General features: G+C 39.2%; 2 protein-coding genes across 7 annotated transcripts in view; one reads left to right on the top strand and one right to left on the bottom strand.

The window, feature by feature from the left end:
* The window catches only part of LOC120420471 (uncharacterized), a 76,808-nt gene that overhangs the window by 43,471 nt on the left and 13,056 nt on the right, over positions 1-20,281 (top strand). The gene's annotated exons all lie outside the window — the stretch shown is intronic.
* LOC120420463 (uncharacterized) lies at positions 10,999-13,236 on the bottom strand. The gene has a single exon (XM_039583486.1). The coding sequence runs from the start codon at positions 13,234-13,236 to the stop codon at positions 10,999-11,001; it is 2,238 nt and encodes a 745-aa protein (XP_039439420.1).

Here is a 20,281-nt window from a genome sequence, read left to right on the forward strand (position 1 = left end):
GATTTACATAATTTTTCCCTTTGCCGCGGCCCCTCACTCGGAGCAAATTGCACTCTGTTATACAAATCCGTTCTTGTAGAGGTTCGCAGAGAGCGCCTTTCTTAGCTTAATTAGTTAATACGATCATGTTCCAGCTCGTTCGAGCGTTATCTTTGCTTAGATTACCGTAGTAGGCACAGAAGATAAGGGATGGAAACTGTAATGTATGTTAAGTAAGTAAGTAACCTTAAAATCTAAAATAAAAAAATTTAAGGCAGGCAACAACTCTACTGTCTAATTTATATAATTTCTTTACCAACTTTGGTATTTTTATCTAACAATGTTATTTGTCAAATTGGTCATGTCTATAACATAATCACCCACCTTTTTATGCTGAATCGATTTTTTGAGTCATTTTTGAAATGATAAATATTTGATAAATAAATATATTTATTGACTTAAATTTTATCTTTTAAGAAATTTCGCAGAACATATTTTCAGTACAAAAAAATGTAGGGTGTTATGTTACAGACATGACCAATTTGTCAAAGAACATTGCTAGATAAAAATGCAAAAATTAGTTAAGAAACATGTGACCAAGGAATTATTTTCATCAATGTCATGATTACTCAAGATTTTTTTTTTAAATTTAATTGTATTTGATCAAAGTAACCTCTAGGTACGAACAGATCAAAACATGAGATCTTCAGAACGATAGCTCCACCGTGATTAAATCTTAATCATATCTGCGAAGAAAGAATGGTCACACAAAAAAAACAACAACTTCAACCGTTGTAATTCCTGGGAAAATTACCCGTTTGTTTTCATTTTTTTCCTCGCACCTCTTCTGGAACAGACACTATAGTTAAGCCGCCAGCATTACCACGGTAAGCTCAGCCCTAATCATCTCGTGCAGATCTTCGCCAAGGGTCACCACTCGACAGCTGGTTTAGTGTTGGTGTGACATTAAGCACCGTGTCATTTGGTCTTGCTCCAGCAGGATGGATAAAGAGGTACCAACATCAATTAAAAATTTAAATCACTTTACTCAAGAAGGGTAAACGGGGAAGGAAAGAATCGGTTGCACCTTTGCTGTTTGCCATACACTTTAGGTTGAGATTTTTACGACCTATTGTTCGCGTGAAAGACTGACTCTTATGGCCTATCTACAATCACTTAGCTTAGAATAGTTAAGTAAAGTAAAACTTAGAAAATGTACACAACTTACGGCCGTCATCCACAATCAACTTAGAAAATTTGCTGGGCTGATATACGTTGCTATGCAGTTGTTTGTTTACCTTTGATATGGAAACGTCAACTTACCGTAGATTTTGAAATTTTCCAAACCATACGTCAAGTTTCTAATTTTATTCCTTTTCATTGTAGAAGATCAGATTCATTTCCATTGATTCAAACTCCTAAGCTAAGTGAAATTTTCTAAGTTAAGTGATTGTAGATAGGCCATTAGGCGGGCTTGGCAGAGCTGTGAAAAGCTCAACGATGGTTGAAATATGCAGTAATTAGTAGGCTTTGACAACCAACGGCGCCGGCCTGGTCGAACTGTAGAACTCCTCGACAATAACTCTTAAGTGATGATCTTCTTCACACCACTGACCATCATCAATTTGAAGAAGCAGAAAAAATCTCATGAGCAGAAAGTTCTCACCGTGATCGCTCGGGCTTGGTTGGTTTGATTTGCATAATGCATTTTTTTTTTCTCGGCCCAAAAGTGTTTGCTGCGCAGACAAATCACACAATCCAGACCCGGTCAAAACTCCAAAGGGTCTAATCGAATCGTGGGTCTTGGTTGGGTCGAGTCTGATGTAAGAAGTAGCTGAGGCAGGGCCATGGAGGGCTGTAATTAGCGTGTTTTGTACTGGCGAGGGTCGGTATGTCTATTGGACTTTGTCTACCCTGTCGGTTGGTAGCGTGGAATATGTGTGTGGATAATTGTTGGGCTCTTTTGGAATGTGTGTACCTTGAAGTGTGTGGAATGATGATGGCTGCTAAACATTTCCTATTGGGCTAGCCTGGTTCGGTGGGAAGCTAGCATTTATGGTCAATATTGACTTTTGCTGAAGTTTATTGTAGCATAACATGACCTATTTTCCAGGTAATTAAAGCTAATAAAGAAGAGTTGTCTTTGCGAACATTTCAGTAGGGTGCATCGACAGTGAGCAGTTTGCATGGATCAATTTGAATTTATTTTCTTCTAGATTGCAGCAAATGATGCTCAAAATCAATAGGCTATCAATAAACAATGAGGCTCATCTAATCTAATCTAATCTAATCTAACCCTAGCGCAGCCAGTCTTTCGAGGGCATCCTGGAAAATGCCTTAGGTTGATTAACGCCTAGCATCCTCTTGTCATTATTAACATTCGCAGTGCCCCAATGCAATAAATTGCTTTGAAACATCACAAACGTTAAAGCGGCCAGGCCAACTGCGTAAAGTTAACCGCAAAGATGATTCGTTGAAATGGATTGAGTATGAGCACGAGTGCAGCAATACATTTCTGAATCTACAGGGGTGGAAGAAACGTGGGGATCCCCCGCTCACGTTCCTGTTTGTTTAGGCAATTAATCGTTGGGAGCCACCATGCTAAGAAGTTTTGGTGCTCCGGGACCCTCTAGGGATGGGACACTGTATTTCCACAAATGCCCTGGACACTATTTGCCGTGGTTATAGCGCCACAACTCGCTATCAATAAACAATGAGGCTCATTAAAATTAATAATAATTTTTGTATTTAAATTTCTTAACATATTTTACGTAACAAAATAAAATGTTGATAGTTTGAGTTTTTAATCGATTTTAAGTCTTTGGCAACGTTGTAGTTGTGAGATCAGATGCCTGATAATTTTACATACAAGCCCAAAATATGACTAAAAATCGATATTTTGACACATTGGCTCAATTCTGGCAGCAAATTCAAATCTAGCGGGCAAAGTTAGATGGAAACCTTTTTTTTGTTAAAACGTCAGGGTGGTTCTTAAAACATGCCCTGCGCTTTTTTGAGTTATTTAAGTTGCGATCTTTTTTCCTTAAAATGGCTACAACTGTTTTCCCTTAAGTCCAAATTGACTTGTCAAAAAGTTTTTTTGTTTTTTAGAGTTCTACACAGTAAAAAAAACATGGTGATATTTCATCTGGAAAGGGGTACATGTTTTATGTCAGAAAAAATGTGTAGTATTACTTCTGAAAATGTGTTGTTGTTCTGTTGTTATGTCACTTTTTCAGTCTTAATTGACGTAATATTACATAGGTATTATTGAACATTCCAAAATTACACCTTCCAAATTTACACATTTTTTTACTGTGTAAAAGTGCCTCGAACATTAGTTTTCTATAAAAGTTATCCTTGAATTGCTACCAACAACTCATTTTTGAAGTTTGCACAGAAGCTTTTTCTAAATTTTCTCGTAGGTTGCGAAATACATATAAGTTGTTGTCTTTAAGCCATGTCTGCAAGTCTCTGAACTTTTTAGAAGACGAAAAAGTTCCCAAAAATATTTCTGAAAAGTTAGATTTTAATGAATAATTGTTATTATGACCAATAATCATGTACTATCAAAATATCTTTATTATTTTTTAAAATTAAAAAAATCGTTTTTATGTTCAACACTTTCGAAAGTTCTGGTTGATTTGAACTATTTTTATTCTATTGATTAAATTTCTTATAACTTTTGACTTTTCCAAATTCTAAAATAGATTGGCTTTGGCAAAATATATTTGTTTTTTTTTGTCTCTTTTTAGTAGCAGCAATCAAAATGGCCAATGCAATTTTTTCAAGTTTTTGGTCCCCTTCTTTCAAATTTTTTTTGAAAAATCAGAGTGCAAACGAAATAATGATTGTCAACAATTTGAATTTTCATTTCGAAAACTTGTTAAGTTTAATAGTAATCAAATTTGATCTACTCACAAATTTTTAATTTTGGTTCCATAGATTGGAAAAAACGTATCACTTTAGGAAGAAAATTATTTCCATAAATTTATTGATGTTTTGAAAATTTTTGACAGGCGCATTACACAGCAAAAAATCATGTAAATTTGGAAGGTTTTATTTTGGAAGGTTGAATATTACCTCTTTAATGATCTAATTTTACCTCAATTTAGACTGAAAAAGTGACATTACACCAGAAAAGTGGTAAAATTACAATTTTTAGAGGCAAAATTTCCGATATAAAAGATGTACCCCACCGAGATGTAATATTACCATAATTTTTTTTTACTGTGTACTGTAATAATGTATAAAGCTTTTTGTGATACTTGTTGCTTACAAATTTTGTAAATCAGACTTGAAAACGTGTTTTTTTAAATTTTATTTGAAATTCGCTGAGGAACATTCAAACAATTGGGTCCCTAAAATGAAGCTTAGATTGCTGATAATATTGTTTACAGCGATAAAGCTTTTTTTTTCTGAGTACAATGATCCTTTGTATGACCACAAAGAGTTTAAAATGAATTTTTAAATCAATTTTGAAAAATTAACCTCGCGGTCCTTCTTGACAGAAAAGCTCCTACTTGACAGCTCGTTCCAAGGGGACCATAGTTGATCCACCGAAAAAAATGTTGTCTTGTCAAAAGAAAAATTTGCATTAAAATGAAAAAAAATGATCAGAAATGGTTTTTAATCGTGATTTTTACCGTTGTACATAAAAATTTACATAGGGCTTTAGTACCCATTTTGAAAACTGCTCGAAAATAGTTACAAATAGTTTCTATTCAAGCAGTTTTTTCAATGGAGCACTTCCATTCGAGCAGTTTTTACTTTTTTTCTACAATGTATTTCTTATGGAGCGAACTATCAAAAACTGCTCGACTGCGGGTGCTCCATTAAAATATACCTTCTGGAGGAACCAACCAAGGTCAACTTAGGGTTAAATTTACTGAACTATTTTTTAATGATTGGAACTATATTGATATTGCATTTTTCAATTAATTCTGCAACGCTACAAAAATTTTGAAATGAATATTTTGAATAATGCTGGACTTTTCGAGAATTATTTTTCCAACTCGCTTGAGGAACAGTTACAAATTAAGGTGAAGCCGTTGATCATTTTCGAAGAAAATTAATCATCACTATAAAAAAATGTGTATTGAATTCAATTTAACGAATTTCAGCACCAAAAGGAATCAGCATGTGCCGGATGTTGACTTCTTGAAGCCCCTGAAAGATTTTTTGATCTAAATCAATTGTTCTTCAAAATTTATATAATTTTGTGGCACAGACGTCAATGTCTTAGTTGGCAATCATTGATTAATGACAATTTCCATAACTTAGCAAGGAATGGAATAATCGTTTTCAAAAGGAATCAGCATGTGAGGGCACTATTCTAAACAACTTGTTGAAGGAATTTTGTCAAAATATTGAAAGTGACGCAAAATTTATATCTTTGAAGGAAAAATCATGACAATGATGGAAGTCTTCACGTTAAACTATACTCTTAAAATAATTCTGATAAGTTACAAAAAAGAATTGAAAAGATTTTTTTATTCAAAAAAATAACCTTAAAATGACAAACCGTACTATTTAAAAAAAAATGTAAAAAGCTCAGGTTTTTATACAAATATTGATGAAAAATATTTACTTATTAATTTGATCCTCAATTCTAGAGTAAATTTTCAAAACATGAATCATGGGTTTCCAATGCAGATAGGACCTTTTGAAAATTTAATCGAGAATTTTAGTGATAATTTTGTTTTGTTTAACATAAAAAAAAACTAGTTTAAACTTTATTTCGCCCCGGATATATCTTTAAATCTGGAGTTTTTCTTAAAAAGGTCCAATAAACCAAATTTCCAGTTTTTGCTTTTTGGGTGTTTTTCAATACCCCTGACTCAAGGCGGTTTCAAAAACACCCAAAACGCAAAAACTGGAAATTTGGTTTATTGGACCTTTCCAAAAAAAACTCCAGAAATCGACTTTAACAAAATATTTGTTATTAATTCATTAAAAAAAATCCAGAAATTACAAATAAACCAAAATCACTCATTTTTATCTTTTTCTTCTCATTTCAGGTAAATATTCTTCTCCTGATTCATACTATCCAAGGTATGATTAAAAGTGACGCGTCGACCTCGGTGGGCACGCCGAAAAATCGTAACCCAAACCTCCTTCTCGCCACATAAATAGTAAGACCGTCCAAATTTAGTATAATTACGACCATTTGCATACATTTCTCTATCTCGCGAAAAAAAAGTGTGAGTGAGTCTTAAGTTAGTGGTTAGTGAGGAACTAAATATTAATTTATAATTTTGTTGCATTAAGGCTAATGAGGTGCATTTTAAGTGTACTTTCCGGAGCTTTACTAGAAGTTAGCTCGAGCAAATTAACAATTTATCACGAAAACTGCTTGCCAAGTCAGATTCATTCATCATTGTTAAATAAATCACCTAAAAAGTCTACTTTAAGTCACGAATGATACAAATTGTGACCACTTTTCAATATTGACGATTTTGATAAATGTGACACTTGTCCGCGCACGTGCCTTTGACATTCAAGCTGCGATTGCATATCGATCAAATTGTTGTCCGCCCTCCCTCGCGAATGGCAAACGCTGACCGGTTTTATGTGAATCGATCCGATTGTTTGGCCATGGAGATGGTACACGTGTGTTGTTGTTTCGTGAAGGAATGTTCGATTGATACACGCTTAATGTGAATAAATTAGTTTTTTTTTAATATTTTAGTTAAATTAACACCGAAATCCTGTCAAACTGACAGATGTCAAATTGCCAAAAAAACGACAACATTCTAACAAAAATGACAGATGTCAAGTTGTCAAAATAACGCAGCTTTTGTTTGGGACGAATGTCTCAAATTTACCGTGTACCGTTGACAGTCCAAAACGCGCACGTCAATCGATGACGTTCGCCGCAAATCAGCGACTACTGCGTCTCACACATCATAACAGTGACATATGCGGCACAGTTATGGAGACAAATGTGTTTGTGTGTGTGCGCTCTTGCAAAAAGTGGTGCGATGATGAGCAGTGGCACGCAACTTAATTACAATTCCGTACTGTCCACGTACATGGACGCCGTCCACTCATCACGACGATCTGACTGATGATTCAACGGGGTTTTCGGGGCCGTTATGTTTTGACGTTTCCGATTTGTAGGTTAGGTTCATTAGGCAAACACTGCAAACTCTTGGGAAAATCTTAGCCTACTTTATTGGTTTTCGTTCCAACTTCCAGCCAACCTGTCTGTTCGCGATTGGAAAATAAATATTTACTTAATTTTTTTTTTCTCGCTGGACGTCAGTTTGAAAGCTAGAAACGACTCGTGCACGATTCAATATGCACCGCCAAGTGGAATGCAAAACAGGTTGCAATCGAGGCGCAATAACATTGTGAGCGATTCAACCGGTGACGATGAGCAGGATTTTCCCGCGATAATTTGACCTTGAAATCCTCGATCGTGATATCTGTTCAGTTTTCCAAAATAGAATTGATTATAACACTGGTTTATGCAATACTTCTCCCAGAGAAGAAAAACAATAATTTTTATCGTTTTTCTCGTAATTCTATGAAACGGAAGCAAACACGTCAAAAATCTTGACGTCTAGTGTAGCATGATCCCCGTTGAAAACAAAGTCGTTTCAAAAACAATTTACTTCCTTTCGCGTCGAGTGCCTTGGCGGAGGTTGGTCTAATTGGAAATTGGAAATCGTCGTGGAGCAATGTTCGCGTGTCATAATTGATCGATCGCTTTTGATCGATTAATCAACGTTCAACGATAATCGAACCTACCAAACGGATGCACTTCTGTCAGCTGCACACTTGGTTGACGGGGCAATTATGCAAATTTGTACCGGTTTGCCCGGTATCGTCGTAATCGATAGAGCTTACGTTTTTTATTGTTTTTATCGATTTGCACGTGGATGGCGCGCAGTAGGCGTGTGCAAGTGATTACTTTGACAGACGCTCACCTCTATCATGTTTGAGCTTGGTTGTGTTTAGCGCGCAATGTAAACAACCGTGTAGGTAAGATGTTTGATCTGTCATACGCAGAGCAAGACTTCACGATTCGTTTCATGACTCACCCTGAAGCTACACTGATAGCTAGATTGTACGCGGGAACACCCGTCTGAGGTTCGCACATAAAGAACATTACCGCGTGCGTGAACAGCGTGTGAAAACCCCTAAAAGCTATACCGCCTGCAACCTACGTGCACCGTCCATAAACACCGTACAAATGCGAAAAAAATCTGCATCTTGTTACGCAAACGCGCAGGACGTGCAGTAACAAGCCCGTTTACAAGCTATTGTTTATGGCTGAACCCTTTCCCTTTGCCTCTTAGCATCAAGCTCACAAGCTCTGAAGGTCGTCCACTGCGTACGCTACGATGATGGAGCGTTGGCACGCCGCATCGCATTTGTTTACATTGCCAGGCAGCGTCGTTTTTACCGTAGAAGGCTGTGCGTGTTGTTTCGAGACACCTCCGCTGCGTCAAGAAGACATGGCAAGCTGCGATCAGCTGATTGGGCACGTGGTTTATGATTGTAGAGTTGATTTTCGGGTAATTGGAACGAAATTGAGAATCACGAAGATCTTCAATCTTTCGCAAGAACTCATTTCCTGCTCCAAAGGTTGAAAGAATCTCAAAATAGGCATCACCAAGGTGACAGTCAAAGCTAACTAGATCCGAGCGCTCCGTAAACGTTGGAACTAACCTAATTTGGTTATCGCGGGACGTTAAAAGCAGAGAGTGACGAGGATACCGCGAGGTGAAGGTCATCCAAATGGGTGGCAACCTTGCCCGCTAACCTTGCAGGGGGGCCACAACAAAGCAGCAAAATAATTCCAGAATGAACGGGTGTTTTGTTGTTGGTCGACACACAACCCCCATATCGATCAAACTCGGACCAGACTCGCTGGAAGCGCAACAGACGGCTGGAGAAATATTTGTCATGTGCGAAAACTACTAGCTACAAAGTACGCCATGAGTAATGGAAGTGACTCAATTTTGGGAAATGCTCAGCTGTTCAGTACAGTTGATTGCGACCTTGAAAATTGTACAGATGTTCCAGCTGTATGAATAACTTATCGTCTTATCGATCTGCTAACCGCCCACTGCAATCTGTCATCACTAAATAATCGATAACGTTCATAAATGTAACAGTAAACACTAAATAGCTTGACATTTTACAATACTAAACAACATAATGGATTTGCTAATTGAATAATAAACTGACAGCTGTCTCAGGCCCGAAACCACGTGCTTGGAAGTTAAAATTTGACATCAACATCAAACTGTCATCGATCAATCCAACGGGGTTCAGCGGTACTCGAATTCCATTCCAAATCCATTTCAAAGAATGCGCTTTCATCGCCATCTATGATGCATCAAGCTGCCGACGACCAGTTGTAAACAAAAACTATGCACATACACACAAACAAACGGCGTCGTGGTGTCTGAGTGACTTGATGGAATTTTGTCAGGTGGCACGATGGTCATATTTATTTACCTGCAATACAAACAATACGGACTCCCGCGGCGAACTGTTTAGAGCCTCCGAAAATGGCACCCGCGAGAGAAGGCGCCCCATAATAATGTTTTTGTTTTGACCCGAATGTCATTATAATTTCATGAACGCGCCCCATGGATAAAAAAAGGAAAGAAAAGTATACGAACGATATCGCGGCGGCCGACTTTGTTGTTGTTTTCGTTTGTTCTTGTTGTCTTCCGCGTTCGTTTTTAAATTCTGTTTATGTTTTTTCTTGGGTTCAATGTCAATGTCATTAAACTGACAGCTGTTCGTAGTTTTATTTTTTGTTTTTAAAGTTTCTATCGATCGAACTGTCAAACAATCTAGCTGTTACTGTTTCAATCACATTGTTTGTCTGACAAATTGTCACGTCTGCTCAACGTGGTTTGTTGACGTCGACAAAAGTCGCATGTCTGGACCTCGGTCGAGGAAAGGGCACGTGACCCTTTTAATTGGTAATTTAATATTCACAGACTTATCAGACGAAATGCTGCAATTTTCTGCAAGCAGTTATTCCTGAAAATTGATTTACATTTCATAACTATTATTGTTTTTGTCAAACTATCAGTGCTTTACTGTTCATAATAATGCCAATCCACCCATGCAATTAATACCCTCATTTTTCCGCCTCTTTTTAACGCAAAAAATCGCTTCAAACCCTCAGATAAGTGACGGCTTAGGTTTCAATTTTCGTCATCATTGTGCGCAGTTCGCCCTCACTTCTGTCAACAGTTTTGTACGCCCGCTTGTACAGACTATCTCCATTATTGGCTTCCCTTGAACTCGTTTTGTTTAGTTGATCATCTTTGTGCCGCTCCAAAAAGACAATGGGTTTTCCGCCCTTTTCGTTCCATCCTCGGCGATGTCTCTTTTGAAGCTTGCTTCATGAAAATGGGAAGTTGGTAAACATGGTAATTGTCAAGTTTAGTTTATTAACTTGCTTTATCTTATGCTGATAACAAATGAGAGATTTCAAATTGTTTGTTTTGTTCCTGCTTTTGATGTGAATTTTTGTTTCTAAAGTATTTCGCTGAAAAATATACTTTTTAGTTCTGGTTTTGTACTAAGATTGTGATCGATAAAATTTTCGACGTTCGATAACAATAACGATAATTACTCGTTATCGTTATCGAGATACTATTATACTTTCGGTGATAACCTTATCGACGATAACTCATTAAAAATATCTTTGTTTATTAATTTATTGGATCCAATTCCTGTTAAATTTTTAAAGATGATTTTTTTTAATGATGCGGTAGGTTTCATAGTATGAGTATGGCCGAACGGTTTTATCCCTTATCCCCGAATCCCACTATCCCGAATCCCATATCCCCGAAAATCATTTCCCCGAAAATTCCACGTCCCCGAAAGTGCCCCCGAAAATTCCACATCCCCGAAAATCATTTTCCCGAAAATTCCATATCCCCGAAAGTCATTTACCTGAATGGCCATTTTACCGAACTGTCGTTTTCCCGAATTTCATATACCCGAATGGTTACTTACTTTACTTTATCAGCAACAGGTCTATCGACCCAACGCTGAACTAATCGAAGATTTCCAGGATGCTCGATCTTGGGCCGCTCGTCTCCAGTCGCCCACAATGTTGGCCGCTCTTGCATCTTCGTCGACTGCACACAGCCAACGCGTACGAGGCCTTCCACGAAGCCGACGACCCCGTCCGGGTTCGCTGCTGAATATCGTTTTAGCCGCCCGCTCGTCCGACATTCTGGCTACATGTCCAGCCCACTTCAGCCTGTCGTGCTTGATGACTTTTACGATATCAGCATGTTTGTAGTCTTGGTACAGCTCGAAGTTCATGCGCCTGCGCCACCGGTCTCCTACTTGCTTGCCGCCGAAGATAGTACGCAGGATTCTCCGCTCGAAGACCCCAAGTGCTCTCTGGTCAGCCTCCTTTAGCGTCCACGACTCGTGACCGTAAAGAGCTACAGGGAGTATCAAGGTCCTGTACAGCGTGATTTTCGTAGGCGTCCTTAGGCTGCGGGACCTTAGCTGGCTACGAAGACCGTAGAAGGCCCTGTTTGCAGCACTAATCCGCCGTTTCACTTCGCAGCTCACATCGTTGTCGCACGTCACAAGTGTACCAAGATATACAAATTCATCCACCACCTCATATCTTTCTCCATCTATTTCCACCTCCGAAACACCATCACCTGCACTGCCACGCGCTCTGCCAGCAACCAGATACTTGGTCTTGGCAGTGTTGATGGTCAGTCCGATCTTCGCAGCTTCCCGCTTGAAAGGGACGAACGCCTCCTCCACTGACCGACGGTCGATACCAATGATGTCGATGTCGTCAGCGTATCCAAGCAGCATGTGCGATTTAGTGATGAGTGTTCCGTTTCTTTGCACGCCTGCCCTTCGAGCAGCACCCTCCAACGCTATGATGAACAGTAAGTTCGAGAGAGCATCGCCCTGCTTCAATCCATCCAACGTAACGAAAGCTTCAGATGTCTCGTTGGCTATTCGCACGCTTGATTTTGCTCCGTCGAGCGTTGCACGAATCAGTCTAATTAGCTTCGCCGGAAAGCCGTGTTCTAGCATAATTTTCCAAAGTTCGTTTCTTTTGACTGAATCGTACGCCGCCTTGAAGTCGATGAACAAATGGTGTGTTTGCAGGTTGTACTCCCGGAACTTGTCGAGGATTTGTCGCAGAGTGAACATCTGATCCGTCGTTGACCGACCCGCTCGAAAACCGCACTGGTATTCGCCGACAAAGGTCTCGGTCAAGGGTCTCAGCTTGCTCCACAGGATTCGGGATAGTACTTTGTACGCTGAGTTGAGGATTGTGATGCCTCGATAGTTGGCACAATCGAGTCTTTGCCCTTTCTTGTAGATTGGGGTGATGAGCCCGTCTAACCAGTCGGTCGGAAGCTGTTCTTCGCACCAAATTCGCTGGACGATTTGGTGCAGAATCTCGATCATCCGCGCGCTCCCGTGCTTGAAAAGTTCGGCCGGAAGTCCGTCCTTTCCCGCGGATTTCGCGTTCTTGAGCTCCTTTACGGCTTTTTCCACGTCCTCCAACGTAGGCGGGTCCACAGCTATTCCATCATCCTCAACGTTCATCCTGTCCTCGACGATTCCCTCTCGCGTCTCACCGTTCAACAGCTGTTGGAAGTGCTCCTTCCACCTGGCCGCTACCGCTGTCTTATCTGTCAACAGGTTACCTTCCCTGTCGTTGCACATAACAGGGGAAGGCGTCGCTTTCTTTCTTACACCGTTGACAGTTGCATAAAACCTCCGCTTATCATTCGCGTTGTACTGTGCTTGAGCTTCGGCAAGTACTCTCTCGTCGTACTCCCGTTCTTTTCGGCGGTGGGTTCGTTTCTCAGCTCTTCGCAGCTCACTGTATCGCTCACAGTTTCGGCGCGTACCCTTCACCAGCATACGCTTTCTGGCCTCGTTCTTCTCGTCCGTCACTCGCTGGCACTCCGCATCGAACCACCCTTTGGGTTTGCGTCCTCTGGTCGTGCCGATCACTTCGGTAGCCGTTGTGTTGACGATGCTCTGGAGGGCTCCCCATTGCTCATCCAGGTTACCTGTAGGCGCGTCCTCGTTGATCCGCTCGTCGAGCTTCCGACTGTACTCTGCAGCAACGTCGCTGCTCGCGAGGCGCTGGACGTTCAACCGCGCTATCCTCGCAGTCCGCGGGGTCAACACGTTCGACAGCCTAGCTCGGATCTTGCACGCTACCAGGAAGTGATCAGAGTCGATGTTCGGTCCTCTGTACGATCGGACGTCCATCACGTCCGAGAAGTGTCGACCATCCACCAAAACGTGATCGATTTGAGTGCACGATTCGCACCCGAATGGTTACTTCACCGAAAAATCAATTTTCCCGAATGATAACCTTGATATAAACAGAATTTTTATTTTGGGATTTTTTTTTATAAAAGTATGACGTTAATATTAAATTCTTCTATGTGTTTTTAAAGTTTGAAACCGTAGAAGGCCATCCATAAACCAGGCGGACGCTTCAAGAGTGCGGAATATTGAGATCATCCACGTTCCATAAAAAAAAAGATTTTTCTTTTGTAGCGGCGATTTTCAGCAAAGGACAATTTTCCAAAACGGTATCTACGTGGTAAGGATTGAACAGCAACGATAGCTTTATGCGAGGACTCGATGCGCAGGATTCAGTTTGTTCTAGATGTTGTTTAACTGAACTGATTTGTCTTTATCAATTTTAGCTGGATGAAGGCTATGAACATTTTTTTTAAATTTTTTTACGTCCAATTCGAGTTTTGCGCCCAACCCTTTCAATCAAATCTAAAAAGTTGATTATTGAATTACAAAATGCATTTTTTGAATATTTCATCACTGCCATTTTACTAAATATTTCATCACTGCCAAAATTACTAAAGTAGTTTAGGGACTCGACAGCCAAAAAAAAGACGACTAAATTTTTTTTATTATTCGATTATCCGAAGTGAACTTTTGACAAAGCCTTCGGATAATCGAGGCTGAACTGTATTTTGATTTTCAACTAAATGCATTTTTTGCGAAATGACCAATGTATCAAATCGACGTTGTTGTGTTATCTTGTCGTTTGTCGCTTTTAATGATTGGCCTTGAATAAATGAAAAAAAGAGCCAAACACGTTTTGTTTGGTTGACCATTCTGTGCATTGTCCCGAAATTTGGTTGATTTTGGTTGCCAAGGTCCCGAGTAACAACTACAAATGTTTGCGGTAGTCGGGCCTGAACGTTTGTCAAACACGTTCTGACCTGAAATCCCTCTGGCCAGTTATCGCACTTACATCAATTTAAATATTCAAAATTCAAGTGAAGCTCGGAATTTTTTGAACGTTCAATTGTGGACATGGATACTTTATTGATCGCTACTTCCCCGAACCCGGTCAGGCGGGTATGGCCATTGTCCAGGACCGCGCGCGCGGTTCTGGGCAACGGCAATACCCGCCTGACCGGGTTCGGGGAAGTGGCGTTCGGGCAAATGGCCGTTCGGGGATATGGTCATTCGGGAAAATGATTTTCAGGGATGTGGAAAATTAGGGGAAGTGGCCATTCGGGAAAATGGTTTTTAGGGGAAGTCGCCATTCGGGGATGTGGCCGTTCGGGGAAATGGATTGTTCGGGGAAATGATTTTCGGGTAAATGATATTTCGGGAAAGTGTCTTTTCGGAGATGTGGAATTCGGGGAAATGTCTCTTGGCGAATGTGGGTTTCGGGGAAATGTCATAGATTCCACTTTAGAGTAGTTAAGGGGTCATACTTAAGCTCGACATTCAAAAATAAGACATCGAAAAAAAAAACTAATTTGTGTTTCGATTATCCAAAGTGAAATTTTTCCAAGGCCTTTGGATAATCGAATCTGGACTGTACTAAAATTTACATAATTCACCCTAAAACGATACGAATTTGTGTTTGTGTTTTCGCTTTTTAAAGATTTTTGAAATCTATACTTCATTTTTTTTACAAAATACAGTATTTAACGAAAATACTCTAATTTTCCTGATTATCAGTTTGATATAAAACGATGCGAAATTGTGTATGTGTATTTCAAGATGTATTTACCCTTTTCAGAGTTTGTGGAATAAAGTATTGTTTTTTATTAATTCCGTTTTTCATGAAAATATTTTTTTTTTCATAATTTTATAACAAATTTCATGGTTTGCATTTTTACTGTTCTATTGTGTTTTGAATAAATTATTAAAATTTTCACAAAAAACCGTATTTCATGAAAATACTCAAATTTTAATAATTTTCAGTATGGATATAAAACGATGTACGCACTATTGCTGTTTTAGTGTTTCGGGAATAAAATATTCAAATTTTCACACAACACAAAATTTCCTCTTCAATTCCCACATGAAATTTATGTAAATTTTAGTATTTTTATGACAAACGTTTTTTGTAGAAAATTGAAAATTTTACAAAAAACAAATCTTATAAATTGATCATGCATATAAATTTGTGCACAGTTTGACATCCGCATAAAAATTATAGAAATTTAAGAATTTAAAAAATACGGTACGATCTAAAATGCCTTTTTCTGCATGGATAATCATATTTAACATGTTTGGACTCGTTTAAAAATGTTTTGAACTTTTATGAAGTTACAATGCACATCATCGCAAAAATAAAATTTCGTCAGTATTTAGAAATTTTGGAAATCAATGATTGCAAAACTACTGGACATGGACAAGTGTATGATGCATTTGAAAACACTTTTTTCATTCAAAAGTTGATTCCGTGGCCTGTATCTCTCATGCTCATGCTCATGCTCATGCTCAAAAGTTGATTCCGTGGCCTGTAATTTTAATTTTTAGCGCGTAATATTGAATGTTTGGCTCTTTCGAAATGTTAGTCTAGCTTCAAAGTTAAAAAAAAAAATGTTTCGAAAAGATCGGAAAATTTCACGAATGTGTTTTTAACATTGAAAATCAGACCATTAGTTGGAGGGTTTTTCGGGTGAAATTTAAAATTTTCTCGTTTCTTTTTCTTTAAACCGCTGTATCTCAGCAACCAGAGGTCCAATCGTAAATGTCTCCTAGACAATTTTATAGCAAATTTTCTGAACTTATTTTTTTTCAGAGATGGTCACCTATGGTCACTATTTTTAAAAATCGATAGTTGCAAGTATTTCGCTGAAATCAAACCTGGCTATATTTTGAAAACGAGGCGCTTTATCAAAAAATCTGTAAGGTACTTTTCGATTGCAAATTCAAATTTATAAGAAAAAATGAGACCAAGCAAAATTTTTTTTTTGAAATTTCGTTTTTTTTCAAAAATCACAATTTTTTCAAAAAATCATACCTTGCCGGCAAATATTTGACGGTATTTCTATATCGCACGAAAGTTGCGGGTTTTAATACCCTAAAACATATCAAAAAATTTCAAAAAAAAAAAAATTTCCGGGAAATTGAGTTTTTGTGACAAAGAAAGTGAATTATTACATCGACAGATTTGTTTATACCGTGTATCTATTTTTTCCGAATAGTCCTCATCAATACCTACAACGAAGACCCCAAATTGATCAGAAAATTCCTTCAAAAGTTACAGATTTTCGAATATTTACGTAAACTCAGTTGAAGTAATATTAAGATTCGAAGTAATCGCCTGCATTACACGTAAATTCATATTTTACGTATGATATGTTGTAAATTTACTTCAAATTGCATTTAAATTTAAATGATTAAGAATGTGCGAAAGTGTTACATCGTTAGTGATATAACATTCAGAATTATTTTTTTTTCTGTCTACCATTTTTGTATGGACAGCAGCGAAAATTGTATGAATACTTTTATGGGTGAACCAATTACAAAAAATGGTTTCTTTGGTCATAGGAAAGGCCCTCACAATGTTTGAGTCAAATCCAAAAATACAAATAAAATAAATTTTTAAGAAATTCTGGAAAACATATTTTTGAGTTATTCAGCTTTTATCCATTTTTGCTCAATATTTTTCTTCAAATTTGTTTAATTTTTTTAACAGTTTGCAAAAAAATATAAACAATGTAACCGTTAAGACTGTATTACAAGGTATGTTTCTCCACAAGTTAAACATTGGTACAGCGCATTTGCAATAATCACTCATAACAAGCTCCCCGCGCAGATTTTCTCGAACCTTGGTGAACCTCTAGTCAGTCGCGCTCAATTGCAAGATTTATATCTCGAAGGTACACACGTGTGGGTCGAACCTAATCCCATCACACCGCAAGCATTGCGGACCGCGACCAAGCCATAATTGTTACTGCCATCAATGCATACATGTTTGAATTCAATCCCCATTAAATTGTTGGATCCAACGACCATGCGCCGCAAAAGCAATAGTCATCGCGTTCCTCCACCCTGGCGGGTCTTGCATAACATTTAGCCAACGGTATGGTTTGACGAAATCTGACAATTTTAATTTTTTTTCGCACTCTTCCATTAAATTTTTTTTTTTTTTTTAAATTAAATACGTCTTTATTGAACATTCTTATAATAATTACATTTCTTTTACATGCTAAGTGGTATGGCCTAATGCTCTTCATCTTTGTTATATTTTTCGTTTTATTATTAACTGATCACATTCATTTATTTGCTTCAAATTGTTTTACATTTTTGCATTGAATCGAATACATTTGGGTAAAAAAGAAAAAAAAATCACTTTAACAACTAATCCTAACTTAAAACTAAAAAAGTAAATTCATTGAAATATTCAAAATCATTAGAACGAGTAAACTACGAACTGTATTTTAAGATGAATGCTCCAAGAGTTCTTACTTGTTCCTGGCGAGTTTTGCAACCACGCAGTGTTGTTGTCATCTCGATGAAAATGTTCAGAAGTTCTTGTGGTGAAAACAGATCACTACTGCCTTCACCCGTTGATGTTGGTTGGTTTTCCCTCGGTTGCTGACTGAAGCCTGGAGGTGTTGTATGCTCTGCAACTCTTTGCCGCTGATTCAACGGCAATGGCTGCAGATTTGGAACCACTCGAACAGATCCTGCTCCTGGTGACGCCAAAGCAGGAAAATCCACGTCCGTGAAAGTTGGTGGTGTTTTGCGACGATTTGGTTGGTGCCTCGTCGTCGCTTGCTGCCGAATTTTTACAAACTCAGCTCGTTTTGGGCAGCTTCGATTCTTGGTAGAATGGTCGCCGCCGCAATTGAAGCATTTCGCTTCGATGTTCTCGTTGATTGTGTTGCAAGCTTGAGTTTTGTGCTCACCTCCGCAGGTTGCACAACGACTCTTGATGAAACAGTTCCTTCCACCATGTCCAAACTGCAAGCAGTTCGAACACTGTGTCACGTCACGGTGCACTGGACGATAACGTTCCCAAGTCACGATGATGTTGAAAATTGCCCGAACTGCTTTCAGCTCAGACGGCGTTGTCGATCCTTTCTCGAGATGAACCAGGTACAGTTGATCACGATACTTGATGTCCTTGTTGTGTCTCGTCATCTTGAAGACTTCGATCACGTTCAACTTAAGAGTTTTGAGCTCTTCTTTCAGCACACTCACATCCATGTCGTACAGGCCTCGGAGGACCTGTTTCATGGGGCGTTTACCTGGATCGTCATGGCTGTAGTATTCAATCTTGGTGTTGTTCAGGAAATCCCGAACGTAGTTGTAATCCTTTCTGGTAGGTAGCAGAATTTTGAGTCCATCAGCACACAAGCGAATGGAAGCTCGTAAAGCACCAGATTTGATAAACCCGGTCAGCCACTTTCGCACCGAATCCGATGATGATGTTTTCACAAAAATGGGTGGCAACTTTTCCCGTCGTTCAAATTCTTCCTTCTCGCTCACGTCCACAGGAAGGGTAGCGAACTGGTTTCCAGACGAATTTTGAGCGTCCTTGCTCAAACTGCCTGGCTTTGCAGGTAGCGCTTCGGCATTCTTTAGCTTCTTCAAATCTGCCGATCCTGCTGGTGAGGACCGCCTCTTTTTCTTGCCGTGAGGCATTTTTGCACTTTTTAGCACTTTTCAGGAGCTAATATCGAGGAGTACCTCACTGTTTGGGGATCCACAAGGGAATGAGCACTCTTCCATCAAAACGTCCAACACACTATAATTTGGCCCGAAAGTGCTGACTGCCGTTCCGCCACCAAAAAGTACATCGAACTTAATTAAATTGAGCATCGCATGACGAACATCACGGTCTTTGAGTCGAGAGGTGAATAGATGATGCTCATGGACGCGGCACTTCATGTAATATCTCCGATATTGGAGACTTTCACCGCTCCATTATAGATCGATTGGACGATGATTGGTGGATTGAAGAGCGCATCGGATAGGGGAGATTGGAACTGCTTAAGAACACTGCTCGCATGGTCAAGTCATAGGTTAGTTATCGGAAGGACTTGAGTTCGAATCTAGTTCGCTTTTAAGTAAAACCTTTTTTCTGACATTGTGTCACAATCTCCACGTTCCCGTTAGACTTCGGTTGTACCCGGTAGCCGGTTCGTCACGTCACTGCCGCCATTGCGGCAGCCGATGGCCAATCAACCGGTGAATCTCATCCGAATTGGGATGATGGTCGCAACGGAGATTACCGGAGAGCGTCAATGAACCTCTCGTGTGGTCGTTCCGGTTGTGTCAAAGAAAAATCAATGAACTCCGTGCCACAGACAATCACTGTCATCAAATCGTGGTGGCGCCACTGTTGTTGCAGCGGATTTTTTGTGAACTACAACTTGTCAAAATCATGATTAGAACTGATTGTTATTTTTCAACCAAGTAAATTGAAAATATCACGTCTGTTAATCTGTGTCCCAGTTATTCATGAACACGAGGATGCTGCTGGTACTGACAAGGTGGCCTGCGAAATGCATTTGATCCGCCAGAGTAGAGGTTATGTGTTTTGACGGAAGGACGGTCGAACGTCGCAGCCGATTACGGAACACCGACTAGACTAAAGAGAGTCAGACTTGTGACGTGATGAAAAGTTTTTTCGCACGCGCACTAAATTGCCCTCCATGGTCAATGTAACGAGCGGGAAAAAAGGTCTTTAAGGTTGCTCGTCAAATGTCGCTCTACCCTTTTCTGTCACAAAACAAGTTCAACAAAGTGACCATCAACCCTAGATGGTGCTGATTATGCAAAAAAAAAAAAAATAGAAAGAGGCATGACATAGGACAAGTACACTCAAAAACAACATCCCCCATTATGGGGACGGAAAAGAGATCATCGCTGGCAACTGGTTGTGCAATCGATTGGCAACGCGACGAGCTTTTAATGCAGTGTGCACAGTACATTTGTGCACATTAAGGAGGAACTAGTTTATGATGCCCATCACCGTCACACCACCGGGTTGACAAACATTAGCAACTTTCACCGGAAGGAC

The sequence above is a fragment of the Culex pipiens genome, chromosome 3 (assembly GCF_016801865.2).
Source record: "Culex pipiens pallens isolate TS chromosome 3, TS_CPP_V2, whole genome shotgun sequence".
Lineage (NCBI taxonomy): Eukaryota > Metazoa > Arthropoda > Insecta > Diptera > Culicidae > Culex > Culex pipiens.